Source organism: Schistocerca piceifrons, chromosome 2 (genome assembly GCF_021461385.2).
Source record: "Schistocerca piceifrons isolate TAMUIC-IGC-003096 chromosome 2, iqSchPice1.1, whole genome shotgun sequence".
NCBI classification, from domain to species: Eukaryota; Metazoa; Arthropoda; class Insecta; order Orthoptera; family Acrididae; genus Schistocerca; species Schistocerca piceifrons.
In genome coordinates, this window is record NC_060139.1 from 899,101,379 (window position 1) to 899,123,765 (window position 22,387).

General features: G+C 41.6%; 1 protein-coding gene across 1 annotated transcript in view; it reads left to right on the plus strand.

Annotated features, from left to right (window-relative positions):
- The window catches only part of LOC124776765 (glutathione S-transferase-like), a 335,310-nt gene that overhangs the window by 272,009 nt on the left and 40,914 nt on the right, over window positions 1-22,387 (plus strand). Inside the window, exon 3 of the mRNA XM_047251904.1 lies at window positions 8,906-9,046. Coding sequence (XP_047107860.1) covers window positions 8,911-9,046 — 136 coding nt within the window. The 5' untranslated portion in view covers window positions 8,906-8,910. The remainder of the gene's footprint in view (window positions 1-8,905; window positions 9,047-22,387) is intronic.

A 22,387-nucleotide genomic window follows, 5' to 3' on the forward strand; every position in this document is an offset into this window, starting at 1 on the left:
AAGCTCCTGGTGCCCTCCATCGGTAATCCTGGAATTCAATATTGTGTTGGCCCACCCTTTACCTTGATGACAGCAGGCATACGTCCAATCAGGTGATGGAAGATTTGTTGGGGAGTGTCAGTCCGTTCTTCACGGAGTGCTGCACTGAGCAGAGGTATCGATGTCGGTCGGTGCGGCCTGGCACGAATTCGGCGTTCGAAATCATCCCAAAGGTGTTCTTTAGGATTCAGGTCAGGACCCTGTGCAGGCCAGTCCATTACAGGGATGTTGTTGTGGTGTAAACACTCTGCCACACGCAAAACAACAAGCGGTGCAAGCCCCCTCGGTGAAAAACACGACCACACCATAACACAACGGCCTCCGAATTTTACTATTGGCACTATACATGCTGGCAGATGAGGCATTCGTCTTACCGAAACCCTGCCATCGGATCGTCACATTGTGTACCGTGATTCTTCACTCCACACAACGTTTTTCCACTGTTCAATCGTCCAATGTGTACGCTCTATACATCAAGCGAGGCGTCGTTTGGCATTTACCGTCGTGATGTGTGGCTTATGAGCAGCCGTTCGACCGTGAAATATAAGTTTTCTCATCTCCCGCTTAACTGTCACAGTACTTGCAGTGGATCCTGATGCAGTTTGGAATTCCCGTGTGGTGGTCTTGAACTGTCGGCGGTCTCTGTCAGTCAACAGATGAGGTTGTCCTGTACGCTTCTGCGTTGTACGTGTCCCGTCCCTTCACGTTTCCACTTCACTATCGCATTGGAAACAGTGGACCTAGGGATGTTTAGAAGTGTAGAAATCTCGCGTACAGACGTATGACACAAGTGAAACCCAATCACCTGACCACGTTCGAAGTCCGTTGGCTTCCGCGGAGCACCCCATTCTGCTCTCTCATAATGTCTGATGACTACTGAGGTCACTGATATGAAGTACCCGGTAGTAGGTGGCAGCACAATGCAGCTATAGGAAATACGTATGTTCATGGGGGTGTCCGGATACTTTTGATCGCACAGTGTACTAGTACCTAACATACAAAGGTTGTCAACATTGAAGACTTGCTGTAGTTCATGCAGGAGATGCTTCTGGTTCTGACATTTGTTGTAATGAGTTGTCTGCGTTTATATTTGGCGATGAATTAGGAACTCTTTGGCTGTGCTCATTTACTTTGTGTGTGCTACTGGTTCAAGTAAGATGCGACTAGACAGTTCAGAAAGCACAAGTCACATCCGCTACAGGGTATACAACTTATCTCCCACGACTACTGTACAATCTTTCTTACCGTTCATCTATTTATAATTCCAACATCTTATATTTATTTTCGTTGATATTAATAACACTCACGTGTCATGTGCAGCGAATACTGAGAATCTCACCACACTTCTGATGCCACGGAATATTTCTGCTGCTGGTCTTTGCTGTACACGTATATTCAACAACTTTGGAGATACCATACTGACTTGTGTGTTATGGCAGTAACTTGTTTCAAACGCCCCAGCGTCTCCTAGTGTGCTGTTTCAAGGCAATGGCACATTTAAGATGTACCGTAAAAGCGTCACCCTTATACTTAAATGTTACTTTATGGTGCTTCAACAACATAAGCCTTCAAGAGACACTACAATGGCCAACACAAAAGAAGAAAAACACGTCTTCGCCGTAGCATAGTGGTTAAAGAGTCGAAGAAAGTAGGTTCGCATATTACAAGGTTTAGAACTTAAATAGAAGGCAATGGCAAACCAATTCTGCTAGGACCTTGCCTAGTCGGCGGTGCGGGTCTCCCGCATCGTTCCCTACGCTCCTCGAAGTATGGGACTTCATCATCATCATTTATTCACAACCGATACAAAAGAGTTACATGTTTGCACCTGTTACTGTCCTTCAAAGTAGTCACCAGCGTTGTGTAGAACCCGTTGCCAGCGATGCGGAAGGCGTAGTATACCGTTAGCAGAGCCTGTTCTGTTGATGGTGCAAATGGAGCGGTCTACTGCCTGTCGAATCTCTGGAACAGTTCTGAAGCGAATGCCACGAAGTGGTTCCTTCATCTTCGGAATCAAATCAAAGTTACAAGGACTTTAGTCCCATCGACCGAACAGAGCAGCTACAGCTTGAGCTGTATGCGCCCTCACATTGTAGTGCAAAATGATGGGTTAGTGTCGCCGCTTATTTCGCAAAGTTGGTCGCAGGTGACACTCCAAAAACGAACAGTAATACTGTGTGAATTGACGGTTTGCCAGGGAGGAACGTAATGCGTTAGGATAACACCACCACAGTAGTACAGGAGAATCTCCATAACATTCACCATACTGGGGCACTTTCGACTTTCGCTGCAACCCATAATGACGCCATTCGTTGGATTGGCGTTTCAGTTTTGCTCGTACGATGTCGCCCATGTCTCATCCAGTTTTACGATACGGCGTAAGAAAGCCTCTCCTTCGCGCTCATAGCGCTTCAAGTGCGTCTGAGCAGCGTTGCAACGCATCCAGTTCTGCATTTCCGTCAAGTCATGCGGAACCCATCGTGATGCGATTTTTCGCATGCCCAGGCGTTTCTTCAGGATGAGAAGCACAGTCGTAAGCGCTAATCCGGATTCGTGGGCGATCTCACGAATCGTATGGCGTCGATCACTGTCCGCTAACGCGGCAACAGCATGCACTTCTTCTTCAGAGACGCTAGGACGACCTGCCCGATGCATGTCTGCCACAGTTTGGCGACCGTCGTTGAAGTTTTTTCCCAACGTGCCACTGTTCTGTGCGGCAATGCCGATTCCCCGCACGCCTCTTGAAGACCTTGATGACACTGTCGTGCTGTATGACCTCTGGCGCATTCAATCTTGATGCAACACAGTTGTTCCTGTTCCGAAAACAAAGTGACACCGTTACGCCAGAGCGCTCGCTCGCAAGTGACTGTGTTTCCCTCGATTGTGCGCACGCCAAAGACTTGGGAAGGGCGAGTCCATTTGCTCGGAGGTAAGATAGGTATGTCAACAACGTGTGCTATCAGCGAAAATAGTAGATTCCATTGCATAATGTCTCCACAGCATTGTTGCCACTATTTAAGTTCCAACTTACGTATTGTTTGCTATTTCTTCTTTTTCATCTTAGCGTTTTAACACATTCTAGGACTTTCCTATGAATGTAATACAAGTATATTCCGCAATATTCTATATTATTTACATTTGTCTGATTATAAAACTAAAGATGAAATAAATATTTGGCTGTTTATATCCGAATACATATGTTTTACAACTCATGGTTAGGCAGGATCCAAGTATGTGCTTAGGCAGAAACCTGAGAGGACAACTTACATTCCTGCGAATTAAACAAGCAACAAGAAGTCATATTCTTCCTTGTCGTGACATCTCCATACACGTCGAAGATACTAGTTCAGCAGAGACAACAGAAATATACTCTTCTTTAAGAGAGGACTGCGTCAGGCCCCAACGTCTTGTTGCACATAGTGATACGTATGCTATCTGTATGGAAAACTCTGATAACTGAGTACAGCATACCTACAGATTCCTATCGTCTGCATTGTCCGCCATGTTGAAGTTTTCCATAACATTCAGATCGATCTGTATGTGATTAGGGATTATTTACACTTTCCACGTTATAGGCGGTATATTATGGATTATAACAGGGACTGAATTAGGCAGTTATCAGACCAGCACGATATTGCGGTACACCGTTAGAAGACGCTTACATACCCAAAATAATTCCTTCCTACGAATTTTACAGTCTCTCGTAGCATCAAATTTAGCGCTCCAGATACGAGGGTAAGTCAAATGAAAACCTTAAATCTGTAATAACAAATCGAAATTTCGCGCCATTATCCTGTAAGTTGGTAAGCATGCTACAAACAGCGTGCAGAATGGCCTGTAGGTGGCAGCATAGTGCAGATGCACACATACCGTCGCAGTATCAGTATAAAGATGGCCGCCCCACTTGCGACTCGCACCAGGGAAGAACAGCGTTCTGTTATTCTGTTTTTGCGTAGTGAAGGTGTGAAACCTATTGAAATTCATCGACGAATGAAGGTTCAGTACGGTGATGCAAGTTTGTCACAGCAGCAAGTCTACGAATGGAGTAGGAAGTTCGCAAATGGTGTGACATCAGTGGAAGATGCTCCTCGTCCAGGTCTGCCACAACGAGTTGTGACTCCACAGAACATTGCAGCAATTGAAGCCATAGTGAAGGAAAACCGCCGAATGACACTGACGACATTGCAGCATGTTTACAGATTAGTCATGGGTCAGCACACTACATTGTGCATGGTGTGCTCCAGCTTCACAAAGTGTCTGCAAGATGGATGCCACAGCAGCTGACTCCTGAAATGAGAGAACGACGTGTTGATGGTCGTGAAGAACTTCTTCGGCGCTTTGAACGAGAAGGTGATGGCTTCCATGCAAGAATCGTTACTGAGGACGAAACCTGGGTTCACTTCCACCAACTGGAAACGAAGAGAGAGAGCAAGGAATGGCGCCATTCCTCATCACCAAAGTCAAAAAAGTTTCGAACAATACCATCAGCAGGGAAGGTTATGCTACTATCTTTTGGGACGAAAAAGGCGTCATTTTGGAGCATTACATGCCTAGAGGGACCACTGTCACCAGTGCATCATACACAGATCTCCTAAAACATCATCTGCAGCCTGCAATCAAATCAAAGCGACGTGGGTTGCTGTCAGCAGGTGTCCTTTTGCAACATGACAATGCAAGGCCCGACACTGCCCGTACAACAGTTGCAACAATCTCAGACATGCATTTTGAGTGTCTTCCTCATCCACCATACTCACCAGACCCTGCCCCAAGTGATTTCCATATGTTTGGACCACTCAAAGACGCAATGGGAGGAAAGAATTCCGTTCTGATGAAGAGGTACGCCACGCGGCGCATGAGTGGTTGCGCGGACTACCAAAAGAATTTTTTTCTAAAGGAATTTATGCACTTTGTAAGCGCTGGAGGACTTGCATTGAGTGTGGGGGAGATTATGTTGAAAAGTGATACAGCTTTGTACCACTTCTGCACAATAAATGATATTTAAAAAAATATTTAATGCTTTCATTTGACTCATCCTCGTATGTATATTTCACGCGCTTTCAATCTTTCCCGTGTACACCCACCAGAAAATTGACAGCACTTGCATCACTGTGCTCAAAATCCATTATCTGTTATCTTGCACGTGTACTATTTGTACATAACCTCCTGAAAAAGGTCTCCCTATTTCTGGACTGGCAGAAGCCGGTCGACTCCGGTCCGCTAATGGTGTGAAGTCCACGCAGAGATCATGAGTGCTACGGTGGGTAGAGCACAGTGACCAGTTTTCGTCCGAAGAGTTGGGCAAGTCCATTCGTTTATTTGGAAGGGGAGGCCCACATTGTTGCCCACTTTCGGCCGGTTAGTGATGCGCTGCGAAGATAGAATGGAGGCGCACGCATTGCAGTTTCACGATGACATACCCATCATTTTGTTACTGGTTATAGTTACTGTGATATTCCCATTTAAGTAAGCGCTGTGTAAAATTCGAAAAAGTTTGCAATAGAGAATAGGGGTTGCTATGATTTTGCGTTCTGGTGCATGCTACATAACATGTTGCTGCATATCAAATTACATAACATACTGAGTTATTCTTTAGACTTTGGTAGAAGTCTCTACCTGTCACTAATCTTGGGAAAATTGATCCTACGTACTACATTCATTTTCGATCATGAGTGCTACTGTTAAAGACAGAATGAAACATACGTAACATTCTTCATATCTCTTAAACGGTTTGAGATATCGAAACGAAATTTTGGTAAATATCACACGAAGAGGAGAGTATTTTGCGATGTGGTTATTATGGGAAACTTCATTATATACTGTGTTGTTCCACTAACTACAGACTTTTTTGATGAAAGAATGTAATTTCTAAGGGCTATCGACAGCTGGTGAAACGAAAAATGCTGTACGTTTTGAAGCAACGTAAGTGAAGACATTGCACTTTTATTTTTATACTGAGGATATTCTTTTTCATAAGATATTGATTTTACTTGTCCTCATTTCCTCGATTAATAAACGTAATAGGCCACAGTTTCAGAATTCTCTCACGATTGCATCTGCACATGGTAGTGACAGTGTGTAAAAGTCGCTGTGTTTTGGTAAAAGAAGCAAATTTTAACATGGCAACGAAAGAAATGTGGGTTTTCTCAAAATTCACCATTTATGATGCTTCTCTGAAAGTTACGAATGGTTAACAAGTAATGTGGAAGTAAATAGAAGCTTTTGTTGCATTTTCAGCGGAATTATTTTTAAATACTAACCAAAGCAGATGTGGCAGTAGATCTTTTTGGATGGTCACCACACAGTTGTGGGCGTGGAGGGGATCCACTTAATATCTACAAAAAATGTGAGCATAGTCTTCAGTTTAGAGTGGCACTTTACCTCCAGCACTCAATATTTCACCTACAGTGTGCAGACCGCCTGCCCTCAACCCCCACCACTAGTGCTCCCCCCACGCTTGTCTTGACAACTACATTTCTACCGGCCATGTTAATCTGCACACACTATACCTGTAACCACCATAGCAGTTACGAAGCGATTGTCATGCTGTGCCATGCCAAACCAATAAGCATACGTGTGACAAAAGCACGACATGTTGCCCCCACACTGGTTCACCTCCGTCGGCTGCTATATGCTAAGAGTCAGGCCCATTTCCACAGCCCCCAGATAACCCAAGAATCCCTTCAGGACGCTGTGAACAAAATACGCAGGGTTCCTGCGCTAGAAGTATGAATGAATGAATGAAACTAGCCTGTGTTGTCCCATTGAGGCAAAGGCCTCCTACAAGTAGGGGTAGCTGCTTTTAATGACTCGCGCGGTGGGCTAGTCCCCGTAAGAGGATGCTAGAGGTATAAACAAACAAATACTTATAAAGAAAAAACACGACATTTCATGCTGTTTATTTAATACGAAGTCGATAGAAACTCTCTCCAAAATGTGATCCTAACCATTTCACGAATAGCACTGAGTCGCATGGCACATGCGCAACAGTGACAGGGCACACCTATCTCGACCTATTGGCGAACCATTCAGTTCTACAGAGGCTTCCCAGTGTCAATTTCCAGTAGGATGATGCCTACCACGCCCCCCACCCTAATCAAGTGGATGCTACCACATTTGCCCATGAGGCATTTCCTCAGCACTGGATCGCAGGTTTCCTGAATGGTCTCGTTCCGGCCCCCTCGGTCTCCTGATCTGACTCTGCTGGATTTCAGTGCGTGGGAGTTTATCAAGGACATTGTTTACACAACAATGGTTTGAGATCTAGTAGATTTGAGACAAAGGATCTACGCCACAGTGGAGACCATAACACCCGTCATGCTTCGTACATGTGGCGAGAAGTGGAGTACCATTTCGATATCTCTTGAGCTATAAACAGGCCTGCATTGAACTGTACCAAGACGCATAAAAATGTTTGAGCTTCTTTCTTCAACACTGGACAAATGAAGTTATAAACCTCAGCAAAAAAATGGTTCAAATGGCTCTGAGCACTATGGGACTTAACTGTTGAGGTCATCAGTCCCCTAGAACTTAGAACTACTTGAACCGAACTAACCTAAGGACATCACACACATCCATGCCCGAGGCACGATTGGAACCTGCGACCGTAGCAGTCGCGCGGTTCCAGACTATAGCGCCTAGAACCGCTCGGCCACCCCGGCCGGCAAACCTTAACAGGTACTGAAGTATAAACAAATGTTTTTGTATATCTCCAGCCCACCCAAGGCACCCTGTATTTGTGTGTTAAAATTAATCACATGGAGCACGTATAAGCGCAGACAATTTTTTTAAAAACTCGATGTTCAATTACCTGTTGAAAGAAATGTAATGCCACACTCGCAGAGACTGTATTACTACATTAAGTAGCAACATAAAGACTATATTAAGATATAAAACGCATTTAGTTTTAGAGTGAGGTGTACTCATAGATGCTCTTTCATTTTTTGATATCAGTTTATGTTTAATAAGTACTAGGTTTGTGCATACAAAATATTTATCAGTAGTGGTACATCTGAGCAAACAATGTCAACGTTATTCAACAAATATTTCGAACTTACAAAGTACACGTATTTGAGGTCTGGCTGATTCTGAACACAATTTGTTGGTTTCTGCTGCGTCTCATGTCGTACTTTTGAATGACAACGAGATGTATGAGTAAAACATAAGTGAAATAATGCATAACCAATTTTCTAGTCAGCCTGTCGGCGTCCGAATCATACGAGATTTTTGAAATGATACAAGAGAACAGTCAATGTTCTCTGAACTGTTCCTGACACAATCTTTTACTTCTCCACAATCTGGAACATTCGATGTAATAAGCTGATAGCGCACAATTGAAAATTATTTTCTTTTGTACTCTAGTGACACTTCCGCTGTGTTGAAGTTGAGCAAGATACGAAGTCTGAAAATCTTTGAATGGCACAATTAGACAGCTTGTGTTCGACATTCATTTTAAACAGAAATCACTGAATGCACATGAGAAATACACGACGTCAGCAAATAACCCATTGACAAAAGTTCCAGAATATCCATTGTTTCATGGGGCAGCAGTTTATCCAATTTCAAATTTGCTAATTTTTTCAAACGGTGTACTGATGTTTTTCACAACAAGTTTATTATCAGTAAATCACTAGCACAGAGAAACGGGAGAGGGGACGGGGGGAAGAAAAGAATGAAAGGATGAAAGATGGGAGGAAATTTGTAACACAACTTGTTACGACTGTATGAGTCACCGTTTTTACTATTGCCACTCACAATGTTACTGTAGCAACGAGTCAGTATTTACGTACTGGGCGTTCCTCTCCAATGTACCTGCACATTTCTTTAGTAAATCAAGAACAACCAACATTAATTAACATATTTGTTACAGGTACAATGGCACCTGCTTATAAACTTATTTACTTCAATGCCCGAGGGAAAGCAGAACACATACGCTTCATTTTCGCATATGCTGGAGTGGACTATGTGGATGAACGAATTCCCAAAGAAAAATGGTCACATTACAAATCAAGTAAGTTGAGAAATCCATTAAAGAAGTTGTTTTGAAAACTGTTGTGTCATTTGTTCCTGCATAACAGAACATGGCTATTTTTGCACCTTTTTCTGTGACTATGTAACATGTTGCTTTTAAAGCAATCAATTACAATTTACTTGAAAAAATCGTTCCCTTTTAACTGACATTTTATAATGTGGTATTTATTTATTTATTTTCACCTCTGACCACTCTGAAAAAATATATGCGACTCAGATTTCAATACTTGAGATAATTCACTATGGAAAACGTACATTATTATGTGTTAAAGAAAATACTTCTAAAAGTAAAAAGTAGAAAAGTTCGTTAACTAGTTTCGGTTACTATCTGCAACCATCTTTAGATGTGTAAAACATGCCGGAAACAGCCTAAGTAAATTATGTGCAATCAAGTGGAATACAAAAACAACGTACAAAACCTGAGCAAAAATAATGGGGAGCCAATTCTACGTGTAAAAGTGAACATTTGGCAAAGTCATTTAACAGTGTAGTATAAACTATGTTAATGTTTATCAGGTAACATACCGCTCAAAATATGAAAAGGCGGTGAATAAGCATTGGAAAGCATCGTTAACTGTAATCATGCAACGATAAGCATTTGTACGTACGACAACAGTAACAGTATGAAGTTGAAAACACCACGAGGAACAAGAAAGATTGCAGACCTGTCGAAAGAATTGTAGACCAGAAATCTCAAAAAGTTTACTCTACATCCAAATGGATTTTAAAATATAAAGATAAAAATAAAATAAAGTTAAGATTACGAGGCAGCGATCTGTATTACGTCGGGAACTGGCAACATGGCGTTTGTAGGAAGCAGATCCTATGTAACGCGTTAAATCATGAATAAAGTCCAAAAAGCTTCCTTGTCTTGTAGTTTTTAACTTCCTTCCCGTGTTACTTTTATGGTTTTAAAATTAGCTCGACTTAGGCACGAGCTTTTTGGATTTTATTGTCAGTTGCCAGTTCAGGACATAATAAAGTTCGCTGCCTCGTAACCTTAACTATATGCCATTATTATCTTTATATTTTAAAATCCATTTGGAAGTAGAGTAAGCCTTTTGAGGTTTCTCGTCTACAATTCTTTCGATAGGTCTACAACCCGTCTTGCTCACTGTGGTGTTTCCAACTACGTACTGTTATGGTTTTGCTGCTTACGAATGCATGTTGTTGCATGACTAGAGTTAACAATGCTTTCCAATGCTTTTGCTGAGTGTTGAACATTGTTTTTGTATTCTACTTGACTGTACATAATTTTCTTAGGCTATGTTTCCTACATGTGTTACAGATCTAAAGATAGTTACAGATAGCAACCGAAAGTATTTATCAAACTTTAATTGCGATAGGAAAATTGCGGTGTACGTGTTAAAAGTTTTTATTTGTTTAATTAATTACATTAAGACCGCCGTCTCTCCCCTGGGACCTTGTCAGGCTTCACTTGCATTGTTATCGCTATTTGCGGGTGATGCTGGATTCGGAAATCCACTTCGTTGCCTCTCTTATACGGCTTGTTTCACGCCGGGATTATATCTTTAGTCTGCTAGCGTGTATTAACCAGGGGAAAAAATTGTAGGTCCATTCTCCATTTTATGCTTCTAAAAGCACCATTGTGTTAGAAGCAAGCACTGGGCTTTCATAAACAATATCAATGGTTAGTGACGATTGCTACACTTAGCGACTGATTCAGTAAATACAGATGGTTAACCACAGCTACATTCAGCTGTCTGCCTAGCAATGACTGACGTTTTGCTAACAATGCCTGTTTATAGATACATTTAGAAAACTGCCTGCGAGTTATTAAAATATGTTAAAATATCACTCAATTACAGTTTTAACAATAATGAAACAAAAATAAAGATCACTTTTGTACAGATTCGGAAACCAAGATAGTTTGATTAACTATTGGGTCAATATTCTTTAATGGAGTTTTATATTGTTACCTACGTTTATTAGCGGATTTGTAGACACATGTATTTCTCCCATGTGAACTATTAAAGCACACCAAAATTATTTCAGAAATAAAATGTTATACTTGAAATATTTCTTTGTTGTTATACTCTTCAGTCCTTCTAACACTTGTTTCATGCAGCTCTCCACACTACTTTGCTTCATCAATGCATAACTACAGCACTTACATCCATTGGAACCTACCCGCTGTACTCAACTTTGGAACCGTGTGTCCGCCAGAACAACCTAATCCCTCCCCCACTTCCCTCTGACACATACCTGCTTCCATTTCCAAATTGACGATCCTTGGTGCTTCATGATGTATCCTACAACTGAACCCTTCTTTTAGGCAAGTTGTGGTATATTTTCTCCTCAGTTCCATTCCATACTACTTCAATTGTTATTCGATCTACCAATTTAATGTTCAGCAATGTTCTGTAGCACCATATTTCAAAATCCTTCATTCTCTTCTTGTCTGAAATACTTACCCCCATGATTGACTTCCTTATAAGGCTACACTCCAGACGAGTACTTTCAGAAAAGACTTTCTAACGCATAAATCTAAATTCGATGTTAATAAATTTCTTTTTCAGAAATACGTTTCTTGTCATTGATAACCCGTATTTTATATCTTCATCCATCGTCAGTTATTTTGACGCCCAAATAACAAAAGTCGACTGCTTTTAATGTCTTATGTCATAATCTATTCTATAATCATCGCCTGATTTAATTCGGCTACATTCAATTATTCTTGTTTTACCTTTGCTGATGTTTATCTTTTGAACTCTTATCAAGAGATTATCCATTCCATTCAATTGGTCTTCCATTCCCTGCCCGCCTTTGACAGAATTACAATTGTATCAGTGAACCTCCAGGTTTTTGTTTCTACTCTCCATACTTTAAACACCTTACCAAATATATGCTTGTTTCCCTGCACTCCTTGCTTAGTACACAGTTTGAATAAAATGGGGGATGGACTAAAATCTTTCCTCACTCCCTTTTCAACTACTGCTTCTCTTTCATGTCATTCAACTCTTTTATTACAGTCTGGTTTCTGTATGTGTTGTAAATAACTTTTCGCCCTTTGTATTTTACTCATGCTGCCCTCAGAATTTCAAAGTGTGTAGTCCAGTCAACATTGTCTAAATCTACAAGTGGTGTAAATGCAGATTTGCCTTTCTTCACCATATCTTCTAGGTTAAATCGTTGGGTCAGTTCTGCCCCGTGTGCCCTCAGATTTCTCTGGAACCCAAAGTGATCTTTCCAGAGATTGGCTTCTATCAGTTTTCCATTCTTCTGTAAATACGAGGGGTTTCCAGTAAGTAACAAACACATTTTTTCTGAAAGCCGGCTGGCTTTGTTCAGAATTCCTATAAACCATATTATTCCCCACACTTATGGCTACAAAACCCATTTTTAAACATAACCCCCATTCAAGGCGACGGCTTTACAGCACATTACTGGGAGGGCCTATGTGCCCACATGGTACCACTCTGCTGCTCGACGTATGAGCCAACGTCTTGCAGCATCAGTAACCTCCCAATCATCCACATACTGCTTCCCATGGAGTGCATCCTTCATTGGACTAAACAGATTGAAGTCAGAAGGTGCGAGATCTGGACTTTAGGGTGGATGAGGAACAACAGTCCAATGAAGTTTTGTAAATACAACCAAAGATGTCCAGCTCTGTAGTGAGATATTGAATTGTGATCCGTTGATCACCTTGAATGAGTGCGTCCGAATGATCCAACATTGCAGGAGTCACAGGTATGCGCGGCCGGCCAGCATGTGGGGATCAGACAGGTTTGCCCGATCTTGTTGCGTTGACAACAGACGCCTTGTCCAACGACTCAGCGTGCTTTTGTTCACTGACAGGTCTCCACAGACAAACTGTAAGCGCCTATGAATCTCTGCGGTGCTCTGGTTTTTCGCTAAAAGAAACTCAGATACAGCTCTATGCTTGGAATGCACGTACTTTACACATGCCATTTTGAAGCCTACTTACAGCGCCGCCGCCTATCAGAACTTCAAGAAACTTTTGGGGCTGAAGCAAGAATATTCTGCGATGTCCCACAACAGATTTCGCATTTTTTTGACCGAGAAAAAAGATGTGTTGCAGTACTTATTGAACGCCACTCGTAACTTGTGACAATATTTTGAAACCACGACTTATTTAACTGGTGATTTAGTGTTCAGCGCCTGCTTTTCTCTTTGGAAAAGGAATTTTTACATTCTTCTTGAGGTTTGACAATGAAGACATTTTTCCTGTCGCCTATATTTTGCATACCCCGAGAGAAACAGTATTGTTATGCTTGCTCTCCGAAGATATCTACAATTCTGAGGCAATGAAGTGTACTTCAACAGCCTTGTTTCGACTTAGATTTTTTTAGTGCTTTGTCAAGTTCTTCTTTCAATTCGTTGCACTAACTAACACTTTCTGTAACACAAAAATCTTGGATTCAGCATGATAATACTGTGATTGTTGAATGTTACATTCTACAGATTGTGCTATGTTATGTTTCTTATGAAAACACCATTTTTGAAGGACAATATTTCTTAAACAACAAAATTTTTAAAAAAGATGAAGTGCTCAGTTAATGGAAGAACACTATCGTTATAAAATGAGGGCGTAAATCTTGGAGCAGACACTTTTTACTGGGAACAAAATTTTGAGTGCAGGAGTTCCTACTGACCTTAAATAATGAATATTTTTTTCAAATAAAAATATTTTTGTAACCAATATTTGTATAGCAGTAATGAACCAAATGTAAGTTAACTTATACTTCACACAATGTTTGACAGAAAAATACAGCTCTCAAAAAAATGTTGAAATTTCACTTAACTGTTGTATATGGCCTAAGTCTACTTCTCAGAGAGCAACAGTAGCCATCTTCTAAATTCTTCTATTGTAATTTTCAGGCTCATGGTCCCACGAACGGTATGATTATCCGTTTCGACTTCTTAGTAAGTCACCAAAAAACAAAGAGAAGAATCGTAAAATATTAGGAAACTAGAATACAAAATTTAACTAACTACTGCACACAGCTACACTCACTCGAATACGTCACATAGTAACTTGATATAGTATAACTGAACAAGTCAGGAGAAGTGCTCATGGTGTACTATAATCAAATTGTGCTGTGCTTGTTGGAACTGAAGGCTATACTTGGCTACATAATAGTACAAAGTTGCTAACTTTTAAACAGCAAATATAAGAAAAAATTTAATGTAAAAATAGCTGAAAGATATACCCTTCTGAAACGAAAAATAGTAAAATAAAAAAATACGTAACATCCACCTACAAACGTTATCCACCTGTGGAAAATGGGTTATAGGCAGTGTCAAGTATACACTAAGCGGCTAATAACAATAATATTGTGTGGCTCAGTGGTCTGAAACAAGTCTTCCAAATGGATGACACGTCGGCAATTTGCGTGTCCCTACCTTACACCAGTTACCCAGTTACCCACATTTGAACTGCAATCCGAAACTCGTATCGTTTATGGTGAATCACCACACCACTGAGAGGTGATTACTGGGTTAAAGGGGACTGAATAATCTATGATCTGACCGGGAGTCGATCCTGCGACCCGTTAATTTCCGGGCAGTGCTTTACTGCTAGACAATCAGACCTGGAATCAGATAGCTCCAGAAACAAGCTGGTGTAAGAAAAATGCGTGCCGAAAGGGAAAGAGAAGAAATATCACAATAAATTAGAACATATTTCGAAAAAGCCCTAGCCCCTGAATCGGCTTTGTTCATTTAACAAGTCATGTAGGCGTTTTTTTTTTAATTAGAAAAAGTTACAATGTTATAAAGTATGTCCAAATGGAATGCTTTCGGAGCATAATTGCTGATAACTAGGTTTTGATGTATGCATCCTACTTTATAAAACATTTTTAAAAAATGAGAACTAAAAAATTTTTAATACTACCTGGGCTACAGTGTTGTCGAAGGCGGACATCAAAAGATCGTCCTGTTTAGTCTATGTAAAATTTCGGACAGGCGTCACATTTTATCCTACACACACCTGACTCCGAGTATTCGTTACGCACTTCTCGCTCCTTAACCTGTATTTTATGTCGGAGCTGATTGACATTACGAAAGACTGCTCTCGTTTCATTCTTTTCGAAGTATTTTCTGGTATTTTACTGCCTCTTTACCCGCTCTCCTTTCTCTGACTTCCATTTTCTACAAGTTCCTAATGATAGTTAGATTTATAGTTGTTTCACTCTGGTTTATTACTAGTACTTAGGCAAAGTATCGAGTACTTTCGATACTTTTCACTCGAGTGTTCAACTGACATTCTTACTCATATCAGTACTTTATAGCACGTATCGCATCGAATGACCCTAGTAATGAATTATCATGTTTTTATTATTGATCCCAAATTTTATCCGTATGATTCAGTTCCATCGCGTTCGACAACTGAACGCGCGGGTCAACAACTGAAGCAGCGATGTACATGCGAGCGACGAGCGAGTCTATGAAAACATTTGCGACTCTTCGCCAACCTCAGCAACATTTCATTCGCAGTTCGTTCACTGGGGATCCCCTTGTTTTCACGATTCGACTAACTTGTTTGATTTTGTATCGTTGTTCAAATCAGTTTAAGTGCAAGAATTACTGAATCAGCAGACAGACTGGCTCCTTCCAAAGTGCCATTCTGTTGTATTTCTGGTAATCTTTTATGTCACTTAATATCTCGAATTCCAAATTTTTAAAAATTGTAATTTTTAGTGGAAATAAAAACATTGTTTGATTTAACGCTCGTATTATTCTACAACCTCTGTCCGTAAAATTCAATGAATGACGTTATACTGCTCACACTGTAAGACTTCGCAACCGCTGAATCCCGCGCCATACAGCTCAAGAGATGTTGTTGTTGTTGTTGTTGTTGTTGTGGTCTTCAGTCCTGAAACTGGTTTGGTACAGCTCACCATGCTACTCTATCCTCTGCAAACTTCTTCATCTCCCAGTACCTACTGCAGCTTACATCCTTCTGGATCTGCTTAATGTATTCATCTCTTGATCTCCCTCTACGATTTTTACCCTCCACGCTGTCCTCCAGTACTAAATTGGTGATCCCTTGATGCCTCAGAACATGTCCTACCAACCGATCCCTTCTTCTGGTCAAGTTGTGCCACAAACTCCTTTTCTCCCCAATTCTATTCAATACCTCCTCATTAGTTATGTGATCTACCCATCTAATCTTCAGCATTCTTCTGTAGCACCACATTTCGAAAGCTTCTATTCTCTTCTTGTCTAAACTATTTATCGTCCACGTTTCACTTCCATACATGGCTACACTCCATACAAATACTTTCAGAAACGACTTCCTGACACTTAAGTCTATACTCGATGTTAACAAATTTCTCTTCTTCAGAAACGCTTTCCTTGCCATTGCCAGTCTACATTTTATATCCTCTCTACTTCGACCCTCATCAGTTATTTTGCTCCCCAAATAGAAAAACTCCTTTACTACTTTAAGTGTCTCATTTCCTAATCTAATTCCCTCAGCATCACCTGAATTAATTTGACTACATTCCATTATCCTTGTTTTGCTTTTGTTGATGTTCATCTTATATCCTCCTTTCAAGATACTGTCCATTCCATTCAACTGCTCTTCCAAGTCCTTTGCTGTCTCTGACAGAATTACAATGTCATCGGCGAACCTCAAAGTTTTTATTTCTTCTCCATGGATTTTAATACTTACTCCGAACTTTTCTTTTGTTTCCTTTACTGCTTGCTCAATATACAGATTGAATAGCATCGGGGAGAGGCTACAACCCTGTCTCACTCCCTTACAAACCACTGCTTACCTTTCATGTCCCTCGACTCTTATAACTGCCATCTGCTTTCTGTACACATTGTAAATAGCCTTTCGCTCCCTGTATTTTACCCCTGCCACCTTCAGAATTTGAAAGAGAGTATTCCAGTCAACATTATCAAAAGCTTTCTCTAAGTCTACAAATACTAGAAACGTAGGTTTGCCTTTCCTTAATCTTTCTTCTAAGATAAGTCATAGGGTCAGTATTGCCTCACGTGTTCCAACATTTCTACGGAATCCAAACTGATCTTCCGCGAGGTCGGCTTCTACCAGTTTTTCCATTCGTCTGTAAAGAATTCGCGTTAGTATTTTGCAGCTGTGATTTATTAAATTGATAGTTCGGTAATTTTCACATCTGTCAACACCTGCTTTCTTTGGGATTGGAATTATTATATTCTTCTTGAAGTCTGAGGAAATTTCGCCTGTCTCATACATCTTGCTCACCAGATGGTAGAGTTTTGTCAGGACCGGCTCTCCCAAGGCTGTCAGTAGTTCTAATGGAATGTTGTCTACTCCCGGGGCCTTGTTTCGACTTAGGTCTTTCAGTGCTCTGTCAAACTCTTCACGCAGTATCATAGCTCCCATTTCATCTTCATCTACCTCCTCTTCCATTTCCATAATATTGTCCTCAAGAACATTGCCCCTGTATAGACCCTCTATATACTCCTTCCACCTTTCTGCTTTCCCTTCTTTGCTTAGAACTGGGATTCCATCTGAGCTCTTGATATTCATGCAAGTGGTTCGCTTTTCTCCAAAGGTCTCTTTAATTTTCCTGTAGGCAGTATCTATCTTACCCCTAGTGAGATAAGCCTCTACATCCTTACATTTGTCCTCTAGCCATGCCTGCTTAGCCATTTTGCACTTCCTGTCAATCTCATTTTTGAGACGTTTGTATTCCTTTTTGCCTGCTTCACTTACTGCATTTTTGTATTTTCTCCTTTCATCAATTAAATTCAGTATCTCTTCTGTTACCCAAGGATTTCTACTAGCCCTCATCTTTTTACCTACTTGATCCTCTGCTGCCTTCACTATTTCATTCCTCAAAAATTACCTATTCTTCTTCTAGTCTTTCCCCCATTCCCGTCAATTGTTCCTTTATGCTCCCCCTGAAACTCTGTACACCCTCTGGTTCTGTCAGTTTATCCATGTCCCATCTCCTTGAATTCCCACCTTTTTGCAGTTTCTCCAGTTTTAATCTACAGTTCATAACCAATAGACTGTGGTCAGAGTCCACATCTGCCCCTGGAAATGTCTTACAATTTAAAACCTGGTTCCTAAATCTCTGTCTTACCATTGTATAATCTATCTGAAACCTTCTAGTATCTCCAGGGTTCTTCCATGTATACAACCTTCTTTCATGATTCTTGAACCAAGTGTTAGCTATGATTAAGTTATGCTCTGTGCAAAATTCTACCAGGCGGCTTCCTCTTGCATTTCTTAGCCCTAATCCATATTCACCTACTACGTTTCCTTCTCTCCCTTTTCCTACTGTCGAATTCCAGGCACCCATGACTATTAAATTTTCGTCTCCCTTCACTATCTGAATAATTTCTTTTATCTAATCATACATTTCATCAATTTCTTCATCATCTGCAGAGCTAGTTGGCACATAAACTTGTACTACTGTAGTAGGCGTGGGCTTCGTGTCTATCTTGACCACAATAATGCGTTCACTATGCTGTTTGTAGTAGTTTACCCGCTTTCCTATTTTTTATTCATTATTAAAACTACTCCTGCATTACCCCTATTTGATTTTGTATTTATAACCCTGTATTCCCCTGACCAAAAGTCTTGTTCCTCCTGCCACCGAACTTCACTAATTCCCACTATATCTAACTTTAATCTATCCATTTCCCTTTTTAAATTTTCTAATCTACCTGCCTGATTAAGTTATCTGACATTCCACGCTCCGATACGTAGAACGCCAATTTTCTTTCTCCTGATAACAACGTCCTCTTGAGTAGTCCCCGCCTGAAGATCCGAATGGGGGACTATTTTACCTCCGGAATATTTTACCCAAGAGGATGCCATCATCATTTAATCACACAGTAAAGCTGCATGCCCTCGGGAAAAATTACGGCTGTAGTTTCCCCTTGCTTTCAGCCGTTCGCAGTACCAGCGCAGCAAGGCCATTTTGGTTAGTGTTACAAGGCCAGGTCAGTAAATCATCCAGACTGTTGCCCCTGCAACTACTGAAAAGGCTGCTGCCCCTCTTCAGGAACCACACGTTTGTCTGGCCTCTTCAACAGATAGCCCTCCATTGTGGTTGAACCTACGGTACGGCTACCTGTATTGTTGAGGCACGCAAGCCTCCCCACCAACGGCAGGGTCCATGGTTCATGTGGGGAGAGACATATCTGAGCAAATTCCTGAGCAGCGCCAATGTGAGTGTGCTTCTTGTGTGTAAACAGAAGAGTATAGGGTGAAGGTGTATTGCACGTGGTCAAAGCCCAAAATGGATCAGCCAACGAATATGCCGTTCTGTTTCAAACACGGAAAATCAGCAGAAGAGACTCATGAAATGTTGACAGCAGCTTATGAAGAACCTGCTGTCGCCTTGAAGTGTGTTTATGAGTGGCTTAAATGCTTCTGAGACAAGATGGAAGTGCCCCAAACAGGCTGCCCTGCAACTGCACATATCTTGGACAATGTTGAGAAAGCGAGGAAAATTTTGTCTCAAGATCGTCGAGTGAGACTGCGAATGATGTCAGAGGAAGTGGGAACTGGTCGTGAGATGGCCCACCTCACAGTGACCCTGTATATGGGTAAAAACAAACTTTCCTCCCGAACCACGGACCACACCTTGACGCCAGAAAAAAATGCAACTTTGGCTTGACACTTGTGGAGACCTCATCGAAATGGCAGATCGAGACCGAAATCTCCTTAAAACCTTTGTCACGGGCGACGAGACCTGGTGCCTGAGCTATGGCCCCGAAGGCAAGTGTCAAAGTACGAAGTGGCGGGATCCAGATCGCCGATATGAGGTAGGTGCACAATGATAGATCTTGCTCCCAGACAATGCATGTAGTGTTCTTCGACTCTGAGGGTCTCAGCCATAAAGAATTCCTCACTGAGGGCATCATGTTAAATGCCACAACCTATGTGGAAATACTGACATGTCTTCTGCAACGTATCAAGTGGGTATGCGAAACAAGGTGACTACACCCCGCTCCATGATAGTGCCTGGCCATACGCTGCCTTTCTAGCTGGCCGATGTAGCCGAGCGGTTCAAGGCGCTTCAGTCCGGAACCGCGCTGCTGCTACGGTCGCATGTTCGAATCCTGCCTTGGGCATGGATGTGTGTGATGTCCTTAGGTTGGTTAGTTTTAAGCACTTCTAAGTCTAGGGGACATATGTTAAGTCCCATAGTGTTTAGAGCCGTTTGAATCATTTGAACTGCCTTTCTGGCTGTGCTCTACCCACCGTACCCTGCGTGGACTTCACACCATTAGCGGACCGGAGTCGACCGGCTTCTGCCAGTCCAGAAATAGGGAGACCTTTTTCAGGAGGTTATGTACAAATAGTACATGTGCAAGATAACAGATAATGGATTTTGAGAACAGTGATGCAAGTGCTGTCAATTTTCTGGTGGGTGTACACGGGAAAGATTGAAAGCGCATGAAATATACACACGAGGATGAGTCAAATGAAAACATTAAATAGTTTTTTTAAATATTATTTATTGTGCAGAAGTGGTACAAAGCTGTATCACTTTTCAACATAATCTCCCTCACGCTCAATGCAAGTCCTCCAGCGCTTACAAAGTGCATAAGTTCCTTTAGAAAAAAATTCTTTTGGTAGTCTGCACAACTACTCATGCGTGTCGTACCTCTTCATCAGAACAGAACTTCTTTCCTCCCATTGCGTCTTTGAGTGGTCCAAACATATGGAAATCACTTGGGGCAAGGTCTGGTGAGTATGGCGGATGAGGAAGTCACTTAAAATGCAGGTCTGTGAATGTTGCAACTGTTGTACGGGCAGTGTGGGGCCTTGCATTGTCATGTTGCAAAAGGTCGCCTGCTCACAGGAAACCACGTCGCTTTGATTTGATTGCAGTCCACAGATGATTTTTTAGGAGATCTGTGTATGATGCACTGGTGACAGTGGTCCCTCTAGGCATGTAATTCTCCAAAATGACGCCTTTTTCGTCCCAAAAGAGAGTCAGCACAACGTTCCCTGCTGATGGTTCTGTTCGAAACTTCTTTGGGTTTGGTGATGAGGAATGGCGCCATTCCTTGCTCGTTCTCTTCGTTTCCGGTTGGTAGAAGTACACCCAGGTTTCGTCCTCAGTAACAATTCTTGCAAGGAAGCCATCACCTTCTCGTTCAAAGTGCCGAAGAAGTTCTTCTCAAGCATCTCTCATTTCAGGAGTCAGCTGCCATGGCACCCACCTCGCAGACACTTTGTGAAACTGGAGCACATCATGCACAATGTGGTGTGCTGACCCATGACTAACCTGTAAACATGCTGCAATGTCATTAAGTGGCACTTGGCGGTTTTCCTTCACTATGGCTTCAACTGCTGCAATGTTCTGTGGAGTCACAACTCGTTGTGCCTGACCTGGACGATGAGCATCTGCCACTGATGTCACACCATTTGCGAACTTCCTACTCCATTCGTAGACTTGCTGCTGTGACAAACTTGCATCACCGTACTGAACCTTCATTCGTCGATGAATTTCAATAGGTTTCACACCTTCCCTACGCAAAAACCGAATAACAGAACGCTGTTCTTCCCTGGTGCAAGTCGCAAGTGGGGCGGCCATCTTTATACTGACACTGCGACGGTGTGTGTGCATCTACACTGCGCTGCCACCTACATGCCATTCTTCACACTGTTTGTAGCACGTTTACCAACTTACAGGATAACGGCGCGAAATTTCGATTTGTTATTACAAATTTAAGGTTTTCATTTGACTCACCCTCGTACTTTGTCAATAATTCTACAACTATACTTGGTGGAGAAAAGCAACAGCATTCAAAGCAGAAATACATATTCATCTAGGACAAGGTGTAATAAAGTTGAATGCCAGTTCTGTCAAAAGTAGCTAACAAGGAGTTCTCCATTCGGCGCAGAAAGTACGAAAAACGGATGTGAACAAAAACAAAGCAGAATACCACCAATACCCTCACAACGTATTCACGTCAAGCAGCTCACAAATGGAATGTCCACAGAACACTATGTAACGAAACTGGCTTCTGTTTTATATGAAACAAAAACAAATACAGAATCATTTACTGGACACAGTATTACACATGCATGCAAAAACAAAGCAGAGTACGAGCAAAAGATTCAAACTGAAATTCAAAGAGGGCAATATCAACAAGGAGTCATAATGAGGAACACACTGAGATGAAACCAGCTGTGTCACGTCATGCCAGACGATTTTTACGTGTGGTTGGTTTGGTGTCTATTGGGTGGTTGTGATTAAACTGATGGTCTTCCAAGGACTGCAGTGTGGGATGTACTCATCACGGGAGGCTGAAACATTGCAGTTATGTTGATTAATCATTGTGTTTGTGGAGTATGCTGAAAAAATAATAG